This window comes from Salmo salar, chromosome ssa12, assembly GCF_905237065.1.
Source record: "Salmo salar chromosome ssa12, Ssal_v3.1, whole genome shotgun sequence".
Lineage (NCBI taxonomy): Eukaryota > Metazoa > Chordata > Actinopteri > Salmoniformes > Salmonidae > Salmo > Salmo salar.
This window is the reverse complement of record NC_059453.1, coordinates 97388330-97410895: the sequence shown is the minus strand read 5'-3', so window position 1 is coordinate 97410895 and position 22566 is coordinate 97388330. Positions and strand designations below refer to the sequence as shown.

Genomic DNA, 22566 nt, shown 5'->3' with positions numbered 1-22566 from the left:
TCTCCCTGCTGAAACTTGTAAATAAACCGGCTTGATTTTGAATTGATAATTTACAACGGCTCTACTTTTGTTCACCTGGAAATTCCAGTTGATACATGCCTGTCTGTTCACAATGTCAGCTAAGTGCCAACCACGCACGCACAACAGACACACAAACAAACACAAAGTAAAAAGAACCACCAAACATTTGTTCTTTAAAATCGCCTGCTAAGCAGGGTAATTTATTCCATGAACAAAACATACAATTTCACGTCGCATAATTAAGCATGGAATTTGTGTGTATCTCACTAATGAATTCCTATCATTAAAGGGCCAGAACAAGAGACTGAAAGAGCTTTGTCAAAGTCTTCTGCTAGCTTCTAATTGTTATTTTTCTGCTTTCTGAAGTAATGACTAAGCTGCACACTAAAACAACGTGAGCTAAATGACAGTAAATGATGAGTAATTCTGCTAGCCAGGGACGGTAACCAGCTCTACCATCAGCCCTGTTTGGTAACACAGGGACTTTGTCCCAAATGGCACCCTATTCCTTATATAGTGCACTACTTTAAAGGCAAAGGCTCTGGTCAAAAGTAGTGCACTACATATGGAACAGGGTAGCATTTGGGACACAGCCAGGGACAATAGAGCTGCCTACTTCTCTGACAGACACCTCAAGGCAACAATTATCAAGAAAGGTTAAGAACAATAAACCAAAAAGGAGCCATAAAATATACATATCAAACACAAAGTTTATATATATATACATATAGACTGTTGTCTCCTCATTAGGGACTTTTAAAAAAAAAATCTTTATTTAACTATGCAAGTCAGTTAAGAACAAATTGTTATTTCCAATGATATCCTAGGAACAGAGAGTTTACTGCCTTGTTCAGGGGCAGAACAAAATATTTTTACCTTGTCAGCTCGGGGATTCGATCTCGCAACCTTCCTGTACCTGGCCCAATGCTCTAACCACTAGACTACCTGCCCTAATGAGGGGACAACAGTCTATATAGGCCCTAGTGATGAGACAACCGTATTTATAACCCCTGTGGTAAACCGTGGGGTCTTGGGTTGAGAATACAGAGATTGACACAGATACCGGGATGCTTTAGTCTGCAAAAACAACTTTACTAAGCCAGAAAATAAACGTAACAAAGACATTCACTGAGGTTTGGCTCGGTCCTTCTTCTCTGCTGTGGCTTGCTGTCGGTCTCTCCCCGTTCTCTCCCGCTATGTGCCACCATGCTCCTTTTATTTAGCCTCCACGGCTGGTTGGCATTTTCCTCTAATTACCTCCAGTTAGAGCTTCTCTAGGGCCAGTGGGACAAAATCGTCCCACCTACGTAACAGCCAGTGGAATCCTGTGGCGCGTTATTCAAATACCTTAGACATGCTATTACTTCAATTTCTCAAACATATGACTATTTTACACCATTTTAAAGACAAGACTCTCGTTAATCTAACCACACTGTCTGATTTCAAAAAGGCTTTACAACGAAAGCAAAACATTAGATTATGTCAGCAGAGTACCCAGCCAGAAATAATCAGACACCCATTTTTCAAGCTAGCATATAATGTCACATAAACCCAAACCACAGCTAAATGCACTAACCTTTGATGATCTTCATCAGATGACACACCTAGGACATTATGTTATACAATACATGCATGTTTTGTTCAATCAAGTTCATATTTATATCAAAAAACAGCTTTTTACATTAGCATGTGACGTTCAGAACTAGCATACCCCCGCAAACTTCCGGTGAATTTACTAAATTACTCACGATAAACATTCACAAAAAACATAACAATTATTTTAAGAATTATAGATACAGAACTCCTCTATGCACTCGCTATGTCCGATTTTAAAATAGCTCTTCGGTGAAAGCACATTTTGCAATATTCTAAGTAGATAGCCCTGCATCACAGGGCTAGCTATTTAGACACCCACCAAGTTTAGCCCTGACCAAAGTCAGATTTACTATAACAAAAATGTTATTACCTTTGCTGTTCTTCGTCAGAATGCACTCCCAGGACTTCTACTTCAATAACAAATGTTGGTTTGGTTCGAAATAATCCATAGTTATGTTCAAATATCCTCTGTTTTGTTCGTGCGTTCAAGACACTATCCGAAGTGTAAAGAAGGGTGACGCGCACGACGCATTACGTGACAAAGAAATTCTAAATATTCCATTACGGTTCTTTGAAGCATGTCAACCGCTGTTTAAAATCAATTTTTATGCCATTTTTCTCGTAAAAAAGCGATAATATTCCGACCGGGAAAGCGTGTTTACGTTCAAAGCGAGAGAAAATAAAAACATGGGATCCCCTCGTGCACGAGCCTCAGTCTGATGGTCCTCTGATAGAGCACTTACCAAAGGCGCTAATGTGTTTCAGCCTGAGGCTGGAATTACATCATTCAGCTTTTTCCCGGGTTCTGAGAGCCTATGGGAGCCGTAGGAAGTGTCACGTTACAGCAAAGATCCTACATGTTCAATAAACAGAGCCAAGAAGCCCAAGAAATGGTCAGAGAGGGTACTTCCTGTTTGGAATCTTCTCAGGTTTTTAACTGCCATATGAGTTCTGTTATACTCACAGACACCATTCAAACAGTTTTAGAAACTTTAGGGTGTTTTCTATCCAAAGCCAATAATTATATGCATATTCTAGCTTCTGGGCAGTAGTAATAACCAGATTAAATCGGGTACGTTTTTTATCCGGCCTTGTAAATCCTGCCGCCTAGCCCTAACAGGTTAAATTACGGTAGATAAATGTCTGGTTCTTTTTTTCCTGACACCAGAGGTTCATGTACTTTGACATGAAGTGGTCAAATTATAGCTCTATTTTCGTTTCTGACCTTTAATCCCCGAAAAATGTCCTTAACTAAAAATGCGTTGAGGCCTCGACTCCATCTTGTTCGGGGCCAACTGCCCATTATGCCAAACCTATGCTCACCAAGTTTCGTCTTCGAAGTCTTTTCCGTTTAGGAAAAAGGCCACGTCGTGATTGATGATGTTTTGTACATTTGCAATATGATTCCATTCGCCCTCTGGTGGTATTTTCTGGGACAGCAGAAAAATTACCAAAATGTGAACATTTTATAAAACGGAAACCGAATGTCCAGGAGACTTCGTTCGATGACTTCCAGGAAGATCTGGCCCCGGTGCACGGCCCGCCGCTGTCCGTGAATTTTAGAAACATTCGCGGACATCTAGTAAGGGACCGTACATTTGCAATATGGAGTTTCTCATCAATCATACAGCAAATGCCAAAATGTTCCCGTCATGTACGAAAGCAAATTATAATGTCCAAATCATGAAAATAAGACTTGTGCAATGTTGTGCGCAATTTTTCCAATATCATGACACTTATTTGGAGTCTGTGGCTCAAGTGGTTTGAAAGCTATTGAGGTTTGAATGCGCGAATATCCATCGAATATCCACATGAATCTGTTTTTACCTCAGATATGATAATTAGGTTACGGTTAGGAAAATAGTTAAGGATTTGGCTAGGGTTAGCTAAAATGCCCCCACAAAAAAGTATGTAGTTTACTTGAAACCTTTAAGGATGCTCTAAAGAAGGGAGAACTACCTGCCTCTCTGAAGCGAGGGGTTATTACTCTTATACCTAAACCACACAAGGATCTCTTAAATATTGATAATTGGCGTCCAATCACACTCCTAAATAACGACTACAAAATTATAGCCTTAACCTTTTTGCAAAGATTAAAGTCTTGCTTGAATGAGCTGATTGATGAATGTCAATCAGAGTTTATGAAAGGGCGCCATATATCTAATAATCTGAGGCTGGTGTTAGACTTGGTTGAGTATCGTGATCTATTGGATGACTTCCCTGTTATCCTATTTTGGGATTTTCAGAAAGCATTTGATACAGTAAGTCACAATGTTATCTTTGATTGTCTGGAGAGGAGAGGAGCCAGTCTCTCTCTAGTGTAACGACCCTCTTCGATCGTCTTATGCATTTGAAACTTGGTCGTTTTTGTTATTGATGCTACTAGAACTCTGTATAATGGTGGCAATGACTGTATCAAACTCTGTCATGGAACAAATGGTTCTCGAAAAACATTGTCCTTGTCAGCCAATTAGTTAATATTAGTTGGAATCTATTTACGCGGAGAGAATTTATGGAAAGATACAACTTTGAGGTTTCAAGCAAAGAATATGACACTGTTATTAAAGCTATACCTAGTGGGATAAAAACTTTACTTCAGAATAATGCATATTTTGGAATATCTCCGATTGTAAGCGATATCCAGGTGAATGGCATAGGTCTACTAGATACGAAATTCAACAATCGTTTATTAAGGGATATTTTCTACAGGAAGTCTATTCACTCTGCGATATTTTGTTGGGCTTCATCGTTTGATGTAAACTGGCGCCGTGCTTGGCTCACTCCACACAAATGTATGGTGACCAATAAAGTAAAGGAGATCTCCTTTAAGATTGTCCATAGATTCTATCCGTGTAATAGCTTGATTTGTAAATATTTACCTGATGTTACCAGTGAATGCAGTTCTTGTGAACTAGAAACTGAATCTATTGAACACTTATTCTGTCATTGTTTATATAGTGAAGTGTTCTGGACTGATGTAAAACTATATCTTGGCCTCAAATTGCATACAACCATTGAAGTTTGACATATTATTTTACTACACTGATTCCACAATTGAACGTGAGTATGTCATAAATCTCTTCATTTTATTAGGAACATTTTTCATACACAAATCAAAATGTATGAACTAAAAGCCCCTTTTCTTATTTTTTTTATCTGATGTGGAAAACTTTTTAGAGTCATTAAAACGTTTACAAAACAAAATGTCAACAAAATGTATTCGCTACATGTCTGTATTTGAATTGATTTAATGTGGATTAGTTTTATTTATTTAATTATTTTCTCATTTCTTTGTGGAATCCCTCTGGCTGTTATGTTTATGTTTTGCATGTTACTATTAATAAAAATACAATAATACCTGAAAACCCGTATTTTAGCGTTTTCTGGTGACTCCGCATAGACAAATATTATCAATTATATTGACAAGTTATTCGTGTAACCACTCTCACAAGGAACCAGTCGGACCAATGATGTTGTCAGACCATTCTAGCCAATGAGAGGGCAGATAGTGTGTGAACAACAGGCACAACTAAATCGTTTTACTCAAAGTTGCCGGAATGCCATGTGCATGCACTTTGGTCAGCACATTTGTAACAGCCTAAACATTATGAAACAGCTATTCGATCAAATAAGCCTCAAATGATTCGACACTCTCTCATAGACCTCCATACAAAAAAGGTTTTGGGTTGAGTAAATCCTCTCCCTTCGCCTCTTCCTCTCTGGCATAATCAGCTGCTAAACTAAATAATAAATATAGGAAGAGCTCGTGCACCAATGGATTATGCTAAACCGCGGGTCACTGGTCTATGGCCCGTGACGTGAAATGGTTTAAAGCGTTAAGGGAAGAGCACATTTATCAAATCTAACAATAATCTGCACTGCTAGGTCATGTTGTAATTTGTCAACAACAGTGGTGTAAAGTACTTGAACTGTGCCACTGTCTCTTATCTAGAAGAGATAACGCTTCCATTAAACTGATTCTGTCCATAACCACTACAATAACAAGGCACGTGCAAAGATAGGGTTCTACAAGTCCACAGATAGGGTTCTACAAGTACACAGATAGGATTCTACAAGTCCACAGATAGGAGTCTACAAGTCCACAGATAGGATTCTACAAGTCCACAGAAAGGGTCCTAAGAATGTTTCCCCCTCTCCAATGAAAATTCCCCTACAAACAAGATTGATCCATCATAAACTAGACGTACGCTGAGTGAACCACACATTAGGAACACCTTCTTGATATTAAGTTGCCCCCACTTCTGCACTCAGAACAGCCTCAATCCGTCAGGGCATGGACTCTACAAGGTGTCGAAAGCGTACCACAAGGATCCTTGCCCATGTTCACGCCAATGCTTCACAAAGTTTTGTCAAGTTTGCTGGATGTCCTTTGGCTGGTGGTGGACCATTCTTGATACACACGGGAAACTGTTGAGCGTGAAAAATCCTGCAGCATTGCAGTTCTGCAGCATTGCAGACCCAAACCCGTGTGCCTGGCACCTACTACCATATCCCATTCAAAGGCACTTAAATCTGTTGTCTTGCCGATTCAGCCTCTGAATGGAACACGAATACAATCCATGTCTCAATTGTCTCAAGGCTTAAAAATCCTTCTTTAACCTGTCTCCTCCCCTTCATCAACACAGATTGAAGTGGTTTTAACAAGTGACATCAATAAGGAATCATAGCCTTCACCTGGATTCACCTGGTCAGTCTATGTCCTGAAAAGAGCAGGTGTTCTTAATGTTTTGTGCACCCACTGTTCCTAGGCCGTCATTGTAAATAACAATTTGTTCTTAACTGACTTGTTAAGTTAAATAAAGATGAAAAAACAACAGTCTATATAGACCCTAATGAGGAGACTACAGTCTATATAGACCCTAATGAGGAGAAAACAGTCTATATTGGCCCTAGTGAGGAGACAACAGTCTATATAGACCCTAATGAGGAGACAACAGTCTATATAGACCCTAATGAGGAAGCAATGGCCTATATTGACTCTAATGAGGAGACAACAGTCTATATAGACCCTAATGAGGAGACAACAGTCTATATAGGCCCTAATGAGGAGACAACAGTCTATATACCCTAATGAGGAGACAATGGTGTCATGACGTTGGCCTGTGGGTAAGGTTTATGACCCCCCATAAATACCTTTCTCCCTTCCCCTCTCTCTCTGACCCTACTGAAGGACTTTTGAATAGCCTTTGTTAAATATAGAGAGTCTGGGAACATCAAACAAGTGGGGGGAAAGGAACCATATTTCGGTAATAGTACCAGTTGGAAATATCCCAGGTTCTTAATGAGTATGGATGTCAGTTTGGTTGTCATCTGAGACATTATGACTGATGACAGGACGACATAAACTGTACCTGGGAAAGTCTACACATTCTAGTTATCAGATTCACATGGAATTGTTGTGCAATTTAGATGTTTGATATTGAAACTGTTTGTTAGGAGATTAAATGTAATTTTAGCTTCCAAATGAGGGAATTGGGTTTTCATAAGGAAAGAGCCCTGTCCAATCAGTGGCCTGCCCCTGTAAAGAGACAGGGGTTATAAACGATGAAACACACCCTCCTCCCCTCGCCACTATATAAGACAATGACACAATGTAACCAGCCTGTTCCGGGTACGTGAGGTCTGCAGCCTCTGCGTTACAAGGACTCACATGTCAAGTACAGAACTAAGCCAACCTCAGCGTGAGCTTTGGTTGCATTTACATTACATTTACGTCATTTAGCAGACGCTCTTATCCAGAGCGACTTACAAATTGGTGCATTCACCTTATGATATCCAGTGGAACAACCATTTTACAATAGTACATCTATATCTTTTTGGGGGGGAGGGTAGGGGTAGTGCACCCAGGTATTCCTTAAAGAGGTGGGGTTTCAGGTGTCTCCGGAAGGTGGTGATTGACTCCCCTGTCCTGGCGTCGTGAGGGAGGTTGTTCCACCATTGGGGTGCCAGAGCAGCGAAGAGTTTTGACTGGGCTGAGAGGGAACTGTGCTTCCGCAGAGGTAGGGAGGCGAGCAGGCCAGAGGTGGATGAACGCAGTGCCCTTCTTTGGGTGTAGGGACTGATCAGAGCCTGAAGGTACGGAGGTGCCGTTCCCCTCACAGCTCCGTAGGCAAGCACCATGGTCTTGTAGCAGATGCGAGCTTCAACAGGAAGCCAGTGGAGTGTGCGGAGGAGCAGGGTGACGTGAGAGAACTTGGGAAGGTTGAACACCAGACGGGCTGCGGCGTTCTGGATGAGTTGTAGGGGTTTAATGGCACAGGCAGGGAGCCCTGCCAACAGCGAGTTGCAGTTGCGAATGGTATGAACTTTGAATTCTTATTCACTACAGAAGTGATACTTCCTAGCCGTTGAGTTAGCAGCGGCCACTGTAGACGTGGCCTAGGAAAGGACGGACGACGGATCCAGTCTGACACACAACGAAGATACTACAACGTATCCATTTTACCACCAGTGACATTCTTCCGAGGACAGGAAGATCTCTGTTGGCCAACACGGCCAGCATCTACGACCAACCTACCGAAGTGCAGCTCAGAGTAAATATTTATTGCATTTTCCTTTTCCAAATGGGCGGTAATTTAGAATGCATACGATAATGTATTTACGATGGCATAGCTGCTTTCTGTGTTCCTCAGTCTTCCCGCTCTTTCATTCAAGCTCAACCCCCTTTCTTTGTCTAACAAGCCGCCATGCCGGTTTAGCCCACTAGGGCACATTCTCCTATCATTTCCTTGTAACCATATCTGTTTGTTATGCATTTCTGTGAATTATTTAGTTAGTTGTTAGGTTGTGTCAATCGAATCTGGTATCAGAACAGAACTTAACACTAAGTCACTGAATATATTCTTAGCCTTTTATTAATTTTAATTGATTTTATTAGCTATAATTAGCAATTAGTTAATAAATGGTAAATGCAATTATAACTTTGTAATCTGAATATTTTCCTTGGTGCCCCGACCTCCTAGTTAATTACAGTTACACGATTAATCAGTTTAATCGCGTAATAATAATTACAGAGTTATTTGTGTCACGTCCTGACCAGTAAAGGGGTCATTTGTAATTATAGTATGGTCAGGGCGTGGCAAGGGGTGTTTGTTTTGTGTGTTTTGGGGTTTTTTGGTTCTAGGGGATTTTGGTTCTAGTTTTCTATTTCTATGTTTCTTTTTCTATGTGTGGCCAAGTATGGCTTCCAATCAGAGGCAGGTGTCTTTCGTTGTCTCTGATTGGAAGCCATACTTAGGCTGCCTGTTATTCCTGTGTTTTTGTTTTTCATATAGTCGTAGTTGTAAGGTTTGTCGTCAGGAATGGACAAAAGCGCAGCGGGAATGTGGATACTCATATTTTTAATAAACTCAAGTAAAGCATCCACAGGAAAAAAACAATAAACACGACAGCAACAGTTTTGCAGGCACACAAAACACAGTGCAAAAACAACTACCCACAACCCCAAAGGAAAACACACACTACTATATAGGACCCAAAGGCAACTCAACACACCTGCCTTCAATTGGGAGTCCAACAATCAACACGTCACACAAAATCTCTGCCACGTCCTGACCAAAACTAATACAATTGCTCCCTCTGCTGGTCAGGACGTGACAGTAGTACCTTCCGCAACTGTCGTTTTGTCGTTTGTTAGTATTTTTGTTTAAGTGTTCACTTTAATCAAAATAAAGAAAGAAGATGAGCACTATACCCGCTGCGCCTTGGTCTGTCCCTTACGACGTATGTGACAATTTGATAAATATGTCTTCACTTTTATTGATGCCAAAGACACGACAGTACCATTCTTTATTCATGGTTGTGTTGTTAGACAAAATTGTGAGTGAGCCCACTCCCTTGGCTGAGCAGCTACCCCACACATGAATGGTCTCAGGATGCTTTACTGTTAGCATGACACAGGACTGATGGTAGTGCTCACCTTGTCTTCTCCGGACAAGCTTTTTTCCAGATGCCCCAAACAATCGGAAAGGAGATTCATCAGAGAAAATGACTTTACTCCAGTCCTCAGCAGTCCAATCCCTGTACCTATTGCAGAATATCTGTCTGTCCCTGATGCTTTTCCTGGAGAGAAGTGGCTTCTTTGCTGCCCTTCTTGACACCAGGCCATCCTCCGAAAGTCTTCGCCTCACTGTGCGTGCAGATTCACTCACACCAGCCTGCTGCCATTCCTGAGCAAGCGCTGTACTGGTGGTGCCCCGAACCCACAGCTGAATCAACTTTAGGAGACGGTCCTGGCGCTTGCTGGACTTTCTTGGGCGCCCTGAAGCCTTCTTCACAACAATTGAACCGCTCTCCTTGAAGTTCTTGATGATCCAATAAATGGTTGATTTAGGTGCAATCTTACTGGCAGCAATTTCCTTGCCTGTGAAGCCCTTTTTGTGCAAAGCAATGATGACGACATGTGTTTCCTTGCAGGTAACCATGATTGACAGAGGAAGAAAAATGATTCCAAGCACAACCCTCCTTTTGAAGCTTCCAGTCTGTTATTCAAACTCAATCAGCATGACAGACCAATCTCCAGCATTGTCCTCGTCAATACTCACACCTGTGTTAACGAGAATATCACTGACATGTCGTCAGCTGGTCCTTTTGTGGCAGGGCTGAAATGCAGTGGAAATGTTTTTGGGGGGATTCAGTTCATTTGCATGGCAAAGAGGGACTTTGCAATTCATCTGATCACTCTTCATAACATTCTGGAGCATATGCAAATTGCCTTCATACAAATTGAGGCAGCAGAATTTGTGAAAATTAATATTTGTGTCATTCTCAAAACTTTTTGGCCACGATTGTACTATATACTGTACTAGCCAGGCCCTGGTCAAAAGTAGTATACTATTTACTGCACTAGCTGGACCCTGGTCAATAGTAGTATCCTATATACTGCACTAGCTGGACCCTAACCCTAAGCCTTTTCCTAACCTTAACCTCATTCTCCTAAGCTGCTATTTTAACTATCCTAACCTGCTGTGTAAATTATCCTAACCTGCTACGAAAAGTACATTTTGGTTATAGCTTTATCAAAGCGACGTGCTTTTAGGGAATCTCATATGCAAGAATGCATACAAGGTTCTCTGAAACATGATTACAACAGAGAGTGAATTCAGTCATGTACAGCACACACCAAGACCAAGGACAGTGGAATGTTTTGGGTTGTTTTGTGTTTTAGGAAATAGTAGTGTAGAATGTGTAGTGAATTAACACCCCCAACTCTATTTGGGGTCCATAAATAGTTGGATATCGGACAGTTACTTTCCTAATGTAGTGATAATAATAAGCAATTTCACACTCTAAGACAGGGTTATTTTAAAGTAGATGTATTTATTTACCAATAAATATAATCCCAATATAAAAAAACATGCTCTTCAAACAGAACAGATAAATAAAACATGTAAAATGAGGATAAACAAATCCACCTTCCCTTATATGGGGGATTGGAAATGATGCAGACAATTACATTGATAAAAGCAACAATCAATCTGCAATATTAAAGCTGTTATAAAATGATGTAATAATAAATACTAAACATCCACTTCCCTTCACGCAGTAATACACCTTTTATCAAACGATTAAACATCTATTATAAACAATGTTCACAGTATATTGTATTTTACACAGCACACAGTCTCTAACCTTCACCCATCCATCCGTCCGTCCGTCCGTCCATCTATTCATAACTTCCTTTATCTTTCTTTCATCCTCAATCCATTTAATATCTTCTTTTATATTTCCTCCCCCTATCCATCCTTCATTATTATTAATATTATTTAACCCTTATTTTACCAGGTAACTTGACTGAGAACATTACACATACCCAAAGTCAATCAGACCCAAAGCACATGAGTAATTGGTTCAATCTTGCCTCATTATGGAAAATCCTCGGTCGGTCCTGTTTAGTGAATTAGCTTCATTACTCAATGAGTACCTCCTACTCTGAAATGGGATGATCCGGTCTTCTTCTTCTCTGCTCTTCGTCTTCTCGGTTTAGAGTACATTGTGCTTCATCCTCCTCAGGAAATTCTGTAGTTTGAGCCTCAAGCCACAATGCCTTGATGGAGACCTGGAGGACAGGAGAGTAGGGGGAAAGAAACAGAGTAGGCAGAGAGAGAGAGAGAGAGAGAGAGAGAGAGAGAGAGAGAGAGAGAGAGAGAATTACAGTTTAGTAATTGAACAGACTTCTGAACCTAAAAAGGAAGCAGTACAAGCTGCATAATACAATCATAATACGATCAAAGTAAAGAAACTGTCACCTAAAGTAAAACCATCACAGTACAATAATACAACTGATGAAGAGAGAAATCAAGACCAATAGATGTAGTGATACAGAAAGGGAGAGAGCAAAGAGAGAGAAAGGGAGAGATACGAGAGAAACAGAGAGAGAGAGAAAAAGAAGAGAGTGATAGCAGAGAGTGATATCAGAGAGTGATAGCACAGAGTGATAGCAGAGAGTGATATCAGAGAGTGATAGCAGAGAGTGATAGCAGAGAGAGATATCAGAGAGTGATAGCAGAGAGAGAGAGCAAATGAGACAGAACAAAATGAGAGGAAGAGCAGAGAGCAGAGGAAGGTTTCTCCAGGTTTCTAAATCAGTCTATCAATCCATCCACCTTTGCCTGGGGTACTCACCATGTGTACGGTGTAGTTGTCTGTGTCTGTCTGTTAGCTTCCTTCCACTCTTCCTCCTCTTCCTCCTCCTCCTCTTCCTGTTGTGTGTCTGGTATCTGGTCCCAGATCTCAGTGTTAACCCACAGCGACCCCGGCAGGGTGAGGCTGGGCTCGGTGCAGGTGATCCAACGGCACAGGGGGCAGCATACTGTCAGTAGGCCGCTCTGGTGCCTGGACATCGCCTGCAAGCACAGCCCACAGAATGTGTGCTTACAGTGGAGCATCCGAGGGATCTTCTCCCTACGAGAGTAGGGCTGGAGGCAGACGCAGCACTCCATGTCCTCGATCATCAGACCCATGGCTGGATGGCTGGGGTGTGGATGGATGGATGGATGGATGGATGGATGGATGGATGGATGGATGGATGGATGGATGGATGGATGGATGGATGGATGGATGGATGGATGGCTGGATGGATGGATGGAGCACAGAGGAACTCTAGACAGAGAGTCAGTGTCTGGGCAGGAAGACGTGGGGTTTAAACGCTGGTCTGAGGTCAGTGTTCGCCTTGTGGTTTATTCAGGTTATGGTTTAGATTTGATGAGGATGAGCTGATCCTAGATCTGTGCTTTGGAGCGTAGGTCAGGAATCTGCAAAAGACATTAAGATGTTAAAATAAATTAAATTACACTCAGTGACTTCATCACTGGCACTATGTAAACATATATAATGTAATTACATATCTTAAATCAACAGGATTTCATGTTTTTCTGAAAAGACATTAAGATTAAAATATCTTTAAAAATATCACACACATTTATAACATCCATAGTTATCAGATATAAAAAAAACTTTTCACTTTTATCATTATCAATGAGAGGCAATATTTTACTTACAGGTTCTGGAAGATTTTCAGCACAGCGACCAACTTTCCAACGACAAAACTTTGTGTGTGAGAGAGAAGAGTGTGTGCTCTTATTTTAAGCATTGGGGGAGGAAACAAAATTCAGTTATCTTCCCAGAAAGGGCGGTTTCTCACCTCCTCTACTCTCAGGTGAGGCAGGAAAGTTCCATGGAATGAGGTAAACACTTCTATAGCATAGTAGGTCACTTCAGGAGAATTGCCAGGGTCGTTTATTGACATTTACAGAGCAGGTGTTTATGTCTTCAATGGGCACATACACTGAGTGTACTAAAGGTGTTCCTAATATTTAGTTCAGTCAGTGTACGTCCTATTTATGATGGATCAATCTTTGTAGGGGAATTTTCACTAGAGAGGGGGGAGCATTTGTAGAACCCTTTCTGTGGACTTGTAGAACCCTCTCTGTGGACTTGTAGAACCCTCTCTGTGGACTTGTAGAACCCTCTCTGTGGACTTGTAGAACCCTCTCTGTGGACTTGTAGAATCCTCTCTGTGGACTTGTAGAACCCTCTCTGTGGACTTGTAGAACCCTCTCTGTGGAATTGAAGAACCCTCTTGTCACGGTTGTATGGAGAGTCCCACATATTTTTTTAAGTGAAACTCTCAAATAAAGTATACACGGCACGTGACGCTACAGAGTGATCACAGGTAACTACACATAAACAGGATCCCACAAAACACAGTTTGGAAATGGCTGCCTAAATATGATCCCCAATCAGAGACAACGATAAACAGCTGCCTCTGATTGGAAACCATACCAGGCCAACATAGAAATAAACACACTAGATCACCCACCCTAGTCACAGCCAGACCTAACCAACATAGAGAATAAAAAGGCTCTCTGTGGTCAGGGTGTGACACCTCTCTGTGTACGTGCCTGGTTATTGTAGTGTTTATGTACAGAATCAGTTCAATGGAAGCAGTTTCTCTTCTAGATAATAGTCACAGTTCAATGGAAGAAGTTGTTGATCTTCTCCTATGACCCTTTAATGACTCACTTATCTTACAGTATATGGTATACCTGTATATTGTGGATGACGTTTATTATAGTTTATATGGATCCCAGGACTCCATGGAAATGTCAGGTGTTAATGAGTGAGTGGGCTGTCCAGTTGTTTTACCATAAAAATCTGATGAATTGATGGATGAATGAAACCCAAATCAGGAGAGTTTCAGCCTGCTGTGTTGTTATTGTTTTAAAGTCACGTGTTTCTACTAAAATCAGGTCACATGTTCAGTGGAAACCTTGTAAACAACCACTCTAAACGGTCAAATAGAAAACAGTCTCCCTGCTGAAACTTGTAAATAAACCGGCTTGATTTTGAATTGATAATTTACGACGGCTCTACTTTTTGTTCACCTGGAAATTCCAGTTGATACATGCCTGTCTGTTCACAATGTCAGCTAAGTGCCAACCACGCACGCACAACAGACACACAAACAAACACAAAGTAAAAAGAACCACCAAACATTTGTTCTTTAAAATCGCCTGCTAAGCAGGGTAATTTATTCCATGAACAAAACATACAATTTCAAATGAAATAATTAAGCATTGAATTTGTGTGTATCTCACTAATGAATTCCTATCATTAAAGGGCCAGAACAAGAGACTGAAAGAGCTTTGTCAAAGTCTTCTGCTAGCTTCTAATTGCTATTTTTCTGCTTTCTGAAGTAATGACTAAGCTGCACACTAAAACAACGTGAGCTAAATGACAGTAAATGATGAGTAATTCTGCTAGCCAGGGACGGTAACCAGCTCTACCATCAGCCCTGTTTGGTAACACAGGGACTTTGTCCCAAATGGAACCCTATTCCCTATATAGTGCACTACTTTAAAGGCAAAGTCTCTGGTCAAAAGTAGTGCACTACATATGGAATAGGGTTCCAATTGGGACACAGCCAGGGACAATAGAGCTGCCTACTTCTCTGACAGACACCTCAAGGCTACAATTATCAAGAAAGGTTAAGAACAATAAACCAAAAAGGAGCCATAAAATATACATATCAAACACAAAGTCTATATATATACATATATATATATATATACAGTGGGGGGAAAAGTATTTGATCCCCTGCTGATTTTCTACGTTTGGTCACTTACAAAGAAATGATCAGTCTATAATTTTAATGGTAGGTTTATATGAACAGTGAGAGACAGAATAACAACAACAAAAATCCACAAAAACGCATGTCAAAAATGTTAGAAAATGATTTCCATTTTAATGAGGGAAATAAGTATTTGACCCCTCTGCAAAACATGACTTAGTACTTGGTGGCAAAACCCTTGTTGGCAATCACAGAGGTCAGACGTTTCTTGTAGTTGGCCACCAGGTTTGCACATATCTCAGGAGGGATTTTGTCCCACTCCTCTTTGCAGATCTTCTCCAAGTCATTAAGGTTTCGAGGCTGACGTTTGGCATCTCGAACCTTCAGCTCCCTCCACAGATTTTCTATGGGATTAAGGTCTGGAGACTGGCTAGGCCACTCCAGGACCTTAATGTGCTTCTTCTTGAGCCACTCCTTTGTTGCCTTGGCCGTGTGTTTTGGGTCATTGTCATGCTGGAATACCCATCCACGACCCATTTTCAATGCCCTGACTGAGGGAAGGAGGTTCTCACCCAAGATGTGACAGTACATGGCCCCGTCAAATGATGCGGTGAAGTTGTCCTGTCCCCTTAGCAGAAAAACACCCCCAAAGCACTATGTTTCCACCTCCATGTTTGACGGTGGAGATGGTGTTCTTGGGGTCATAGGCAGCATTCCTCCTCCTCCACACACGGCGAGTTGAGTTGATGCCAAAGAGCTCCATTTTGGTCTCATCTAACCACAACACTTTCACCAGTTGTCCTCTAATCATTCAGATGTTCATTGGCAAACTTCAGACGGGCATGTATATGTATTCTTGAGCAGGGGGACCTTGCGGGCGCTGCAGGATTTCAGTCCTTCACGGCGTAGTGTGTTACCAATTGTTTTCTTGGTGACAATGGTCCCAGCTGCCTTGAGATCATTGACAAGATCCTCCCGTGTAGTTCTGGGCTGATTCCTCACCGTTCTCATGAACATTGCAACCCCATGAGGTGAGATCTTCATGGAGCCCCAGGATGAGGGAGATTGACAGTTCTTTTGTGTTTCTTCCATTTGCGAATAATCACACCAAATGTTGTCACCTTCTCACCAAGCTGCTTGGCGATGGTCTTGTAGCCCATTCCAGCCTTGTGTAGGTCTACAATCTTGTCCCTGACATCCTTGGAGAGCTCTTTGGTCTTGGCCATGGTGGAGAGTTTGGAATCTGATTGATTGATTGTTTCTGTGGACATGTCTTTTTTACAGGTAACAAGCTGCAGTTAGAAGCACTCCCTTTAAGAGTGTGCTCCTAATCTCAGCTCGTTACCTGTATAAAAGACACTTGGGAGCCAGAAATCTTTCTGATTGAGAAGGGGTCAAATACTTATTTCCCTCATTAAAATGCTAATCAATTTATAACATTTCTAACATGCGTTTTTCTGGATATTTTTGTTGTTATTCTGTCTCTCACTGTTCAAATAAACCTACCATTAAAATTATAGACTGATCCTTTATTTATCAGTGGGCAAATGTACAAAATCAGCAGGGGATCAAATACTTTTTTCCCCCACTGTATATAGACTGTTGTCTCCTCATTAGGGTCTATATAGACTGTTGTCTCCTCATTAGGGTCTATATAGACTGTTGTCTCCTCACTAGGGTCTATATAGACTGTTGTGTCCTCATTAGGGTCTATATAGACTGTTGTCTCCTCATTAGGGTCTATATAGACTGTTGACTCCTCATTAGGGTCTATATAGACTGTTGTATCCTCATTAGGGTCTATATAGACTGTTGTCTCCTCATTAGGGTCTATATAGACTGTTGTCTCCTCATTAGGGTCTATATAGACTGTTGTCTCCTCATTAGGGTCTATATAGACTGTTGTGTCCTCATTAGGGTCTACATAGACTGTTGTCTCCTCATTAGGGTCTATATAGACTGTTGTCTCCTCATTAGGGTCTATATAGACTGTTGTCTCCTCATTAGGGTCTATATAGACTGTTGTCTCCTCATTAGGGTCTATATAGACTGTTGTCTCCTCATTAGGGTCTATATAGACTGTTGTCTCCTCATTAGGGTCTATATAGACTGTTGTCTCCTCATTAGGGTCTATATAGACTGTTGTCTCCTCATTAGGGTCTATATAGACTGTTGTATCCTCATTAGGGTCTATATAGACTGTTGTCTCCTCATTAGGGTCTATATAGACTGTTGACTCCTCATTAGGGTCTATATAGACTGTTGTATCCTCATTAGGGTCTATATAGACTGTTGTCTCCTCATTAGGGTCTATATAGACTGTTGTCTCCTCATTAGGGTCTATATAGACTGTTGTATCCTCATTAGGGTCTATATAGACTGTTGTCTCCTCATTAGGGTCTACATAGACTGTTGTCTCCTCATTAGGGTCTATATAGACTGTTGTCTCCTCATTAGGGTCTATATAGACTGTTGTCTCCTCATTAGGGTCTATATAGACTGTTGTCTCCTCATTAGGGTCTATATAGACTGTTGTCTCCTCATTAGGGTCTATATAGACTGTTGTCTCCTCATTAGGGTCTATATAGACTGTTGTCTCCTCATTAGGGTCTATATAGACTGTTGTCTCCTCATTAGGGTCTATATAGACTGTTGTCTCCTCATTAGGGTCTATATAGACTGTTGTATCCTCATTAGGGTCTATATAGACTGTTGTCTCCTCATTAGGGTCTATATAGACTGTTGTCTCCTCATTAGGGTCTATATAGACTGTTGTCTCCTCATTAGGGTCAATATAGACTGTTGTCTCCTCATTAGGGCCTATATAGACTGTTGTCTCCTCATTAGGGTCTATATAGACTGTTGTCTCCTCATTAGGGTCTATATAGACTGTTGTCTCCTCATTAGGGCCTATATAGACTGTTGTCTCCTCATTAGGGTCTATATAGACTGTTGTCTCCTCATTAGGGTCTATATAGACTGTTGTCTCCTCATTAGGGTCTATATAGACTGTTGTCTCCTCATTAGGGTCTATATAGACTGTTGACTCCTCATTAGGGTCTATATAGACTGTTGTCTCCTCATTAGGGTCTATATAGACTGTTGTCTCCTCATTAGGGTCTATATAGACTGTTGTCTCCTCATTAGGGTCTATATAGACTGTTGTATCCTCATTAGGGTCTATATAGACTGTTGTATCCTCATTAGGGTCTATATAGACTGTTGTCTCCTCATTAGGGTCTACATAGACTGTTGTCTCCTCATTAGGGTCTATATAGACTGTTGTCTCCTCATTAGGGTCTATATAGACTGTTGTCTCCTCATTAGGGTCTATATAGACTGTTGTCTCCTCATTAGGGTCTATATAGACTGTTGTCTCCTCATTAGGGTCTATATAGACTGTTGTCTCCTCATTAGGGTCTATATAGACTGTTGTCTCCTCATTAGGGTCTATATAGACTGTTGTCTCCTCATTAGGGTCTATATAGACTGTTGTCTCCTCATTAGGGTCTATATAGACTGTTGTATCCTCATTAGGGTCTATATAGACTGTTGTCTCCTCATTAGGGTCTATATAGACTGTTGTCTCCTCATTAGGGTCTATATAGACTGTTGTCTCCTCATTAGGGTCAATATAGACTGTTGTCTCCTCATTAGGGCCTATATAGACTGTTGTCTCCTCATTAGGGTCTATATAGACTGTTGTCTCCTCATTAGGGTCTATATAGACTGTTGTCTCCTCATTAGGGCCTATATAGACTGTTGTCTCCTCATTAGGGTCTATATAGACTGTTGTCTCCTCATTAGGGTCTATATAGACTGTTGTCTCCTCATTAGGGTCTATATAGACTGTTGTCTCCTCATTAGGGTCTATATAGACTGTTGACTCCTCATTAGGGTCTATATAGACTGTTGTCTCCTCATTAGGGTCTATATAGACTGTTGTCTCCTCATTAGGGTCTATATAGACTGTTGTCTCCTCATTAGGGTCTATATAGACTGTTGTATCCTCATTAGGGTCTATATAGACTGTTGTCTCCTCATTAGGGTCTATATAGACTGTTGACTCCTCATTAGGGTCTATATAGACTGTTGTCTCCTCATTAGGGTCTATATAGACTGTTGTATCCTCATTAGGGTCTATATAGACTGTTGTCTCCTCATTAGGGTCTATATAGACTGTTGACTCCTCATTAGGGTCTATATAGACTGTTGTCTCCTCATTAGGGCCTATATAGACTGTTGTCTCCTCATTAGGGCCTATATAGACTGTTGTCTCCTCATTAGGGTCTATATAGACTGTTGTCTCCTCATTAGGGCCTATATAGACTGTTGTCTCCTCATTAGGGTCTATATAGACTGTTGTCTCCTCATTAGGGCCAATATAGACTGTTGTCTCCTCATTAGGGTCTATATAGACTGTTGTCTCCTCATTAGGGTCTATATAGACTGTTGTCTCCTCATTAGGGTCTATATAGACTGTTGTCTCCTCATTAGGGCCAATATAGACTGTTGTCTCCTCATTAGGGTCTATATAGACTGTTGTCTCCTCATTAGGGTCTATATAGACTGTTGTCTCCTCATTAGGGTCTATATAGACTGTTGTCTCCTCATTAGGGCCAATATAGACTGTTGTCTCCTCATTAGGGCCAATATAGACTGTTGTCTCCTCATTAGGGCCTATGCAGAGCTTTCAGAAAGTACTCAGTCACCTTCACTTTATTCACATTTTGTTACGCTACAGCTTTATTCTAATATGGATTCAATGTATGTTTTTCATCAATCTACACACATAACAATATAATGACAAAGCGAAAAACAGGTTTTTAGATTTTATTTGCAAAATAAGAAATAAATACCTTATTTACATAAGTATTCAGACTGTTTGCTATGAGAATCGAAAATGTACTCAGGTGCATTCTGTTTCCAGTGATCATGCTTGAGATGTTTCTACAACTTGATTGGAGACCACCTGTTGGAAATTCAATTGATTGGACCTGATTTGGAAAGGCACAAACGTGACTATTAAAAGGTCCCACAGTTGACAGGGCATGTCAGAGCAAAAACCAAGCCATGAAGTCGACGGAATTGTCCGTAGATCTCTGAGACAGGATTGTGTCGAGGCCCCCAAGAAAACAGTGGCCTCCATCTTTCTTAAATGGAAGAAGTTTGGAACCACCAAGAGTCTTCCTAGAGCTGTCCACCTGGCCAAACTGAGCAATCAGGGGGAGAAGGACCTTGGTCAGGGAGGTGACCAAGAACCCGATGGTCACTGACTGAGCTCCAGAGTTCCACTGTGGATATGGGAGAACCTTCCAGAAGGACTACCATCTCTGCAGCACTCCACGAAATCAGACCTTTATGGTAGAGCGGCCAGACAGAAGCTGCTCCTCAGTAAAAAAACACACGACAGCCCTCTTAGAGTTTGCCAAAAAGGCACATTAAAAGGACTCTCAGACCATGAGAAACAAGATTATCTGGTCTGATGAAACCAAGATTGAACTCTTTGGCCTGAATGCCAAGCGTCACGCCCTACGGTGAAGCATGTTGGTGACAGCATCATGCTGTTGGGATGTTTTTCAGCAGCAGGCACTGGGAGACTAGTCAGGATCGAGGGAAAGATGAACGGAGCAAAGTACAGAGAGATCCTTGATGAAAACCTGCTCCAGAGCGATCAAGACCTCAGGCTGGGGCGAAGGTTCACCTTCTGACCAGACAACGACCCTAAGCACACAGCCAAGACAACGCTGGAGTGGCTTTGGGACACGTCTCTGAATGTCCTTGAGTGGCCCAACCAGTGCCTGGATTGAACCCGGTCGAACATCTCTGGAGAGACCTGAAAATAGCTGTGCAGCAACATTCCTTATCCAACCTGACAGAGCTTGTGAGGATCTGCAGAGAAGAATGGAAGAAACTCCCCAAACACAGGTGTGCCAAGCTTGTAGAGTCCTAGCCAAGTAGACTTGAGGCTGTAATCGCTGCCAAAGATACTACAACAAAGTACTGACCAAAGGGTCTAAATACCTATGTAAATGTCATATTTCTGGTTTTTATTTTGAATACATTTGCAAAAATGTTGAAAATCCTGTTTTTGCTCTGTCATTATGGGATATTGTGTGTAGATGGGTGAGCATACTATATTTAATCCATTTTAGAACAAGGCTGTAATGTAACAAAATGTGGAAAAAGTCAAGGGGTCTGAATACTTTCTGAATGAGCTCTATAGACTGTGTCCTCATTAGGCCCTATACAGACTGTTGTCTCCTCATTATGGTCTATATAGACTGTTGTCTCCTCATTAGGGTCTATATAGACTGTTGTCTCCTCATTAGGGTCTATATAGACTGTTGTCTCCTCATTAGGGTCTATATAGACTGCTGTCTCCTTATTACGGCCTATATAGACTGTTGTCTCCTCATTAGGGTCTATATAGACTGTTGTCTCCTCATTAGGGTCTATATAGACTTGTTCTCTCCTCATTATGGTCTATACAGACTGTTGTCTCCTCATTATGGTCACCAATCACAGAAGGACTTCCTAAAAAACACACCACTTCGATACAACCAGAAGTGACTTCGTAGCTGGTTAGGAGAGCTAACCCTAAGCCTTTTCCTAAAACTGTTTACATTTTAGTCACTTAGCAGACGCTCCTATCCAGAGCGACAGTAGTGAATGCATACATTTCATACATTTTTTTCCCCCGTATTGGTCCACCGTGGGAATCGAACCCACCACCCTGGTGTTACAAACACCATGCTCTACCAACTGAGCCACACGGGACTATCTAACTATCTATTTATCTATCTATTCTTTTAACCACATTCTCCTAACCTGCAAAGTTAATTCTCCTAACCTGCTGCGTAAATTCTCCTAACCTGCTACGAAAAGTACATTTTGGTTATAGCTTTATCAAAGCGACGTGCTTTTAGGGAATCTCATATGCAAGAATGCATACAAGGTTCTCTGAAACATGATTACAACAGAGAGTGAATTCAGTCATGTACAGCACACACCAAGACCAAGGACAGTGGAATGTTTTGGGTTGTTTTGTGTTTTAGGAAATAGTAGTGTAGAATGTGTAGTGAATTAACACCCCCAACTCTATTTGGGGTCCATAAATAGTTGGATATCGGTCCAGTTACTTTCCTAATGTAGTGATAATAATAAGCAATTTCACAACTCTAAGACAGGGTTATTTTAAAGTAGATGTATTTATTTACCAATAAATATAATCCCAATATAAAAAAACATGCTCTTTAAACAGAACAGAAAAATAAAACATGTAAAATGAGGATAAAATAATCCACCTTCCCTTATATGGGGGATTGGAAATGATGCAGACAATTACATTGATAAAA

The 22566-nt window shown here is 41.1% G+C and overlaps 1 protein-coding gene and 1 non-coding gene across 2 annotated transcripts; both read right to left on the bottom strand.

The window, feature by feature from the left end:
• Window positions 1–10983: 10983 nt before the first annotated feature.
• Window positions 10984–13177, bottom strand: LOC123725639 (RING-H2 finger protein ATL7-like). Its single transcript, XM_045692104.1, has 3 exons — window positions 13137–13177; window positions 12262–12890; window positions 10984–11695 (listed from the first exon to the last, which is right to left on the bottom strand). Exons 2-3 carry the CDS (start codon window positions 12597–12599, stop codon window positions 11620–11622), a joined length of 414 nt encoding a protein of 137 aa, XP_045548060.1. The 5' UTR covers window positions 12600–12890; window positions 13137–13177; the 3' UTR covers window positions 10984–11619.
• Window positions 13178–21915: 8738 nt separating this feature from the next.
• trnat-ugu (transfer RNA threonine (anticodon UGU)) lies at window positions 21916–21989 on the bottom strand. The gene has a single exon. It is a non-coding gene; the product is annotated as a tRNA-Thr (tRNA).
• Between the last annotated feature and the right edge of the window lie 577 nt (window positions 21990–22566).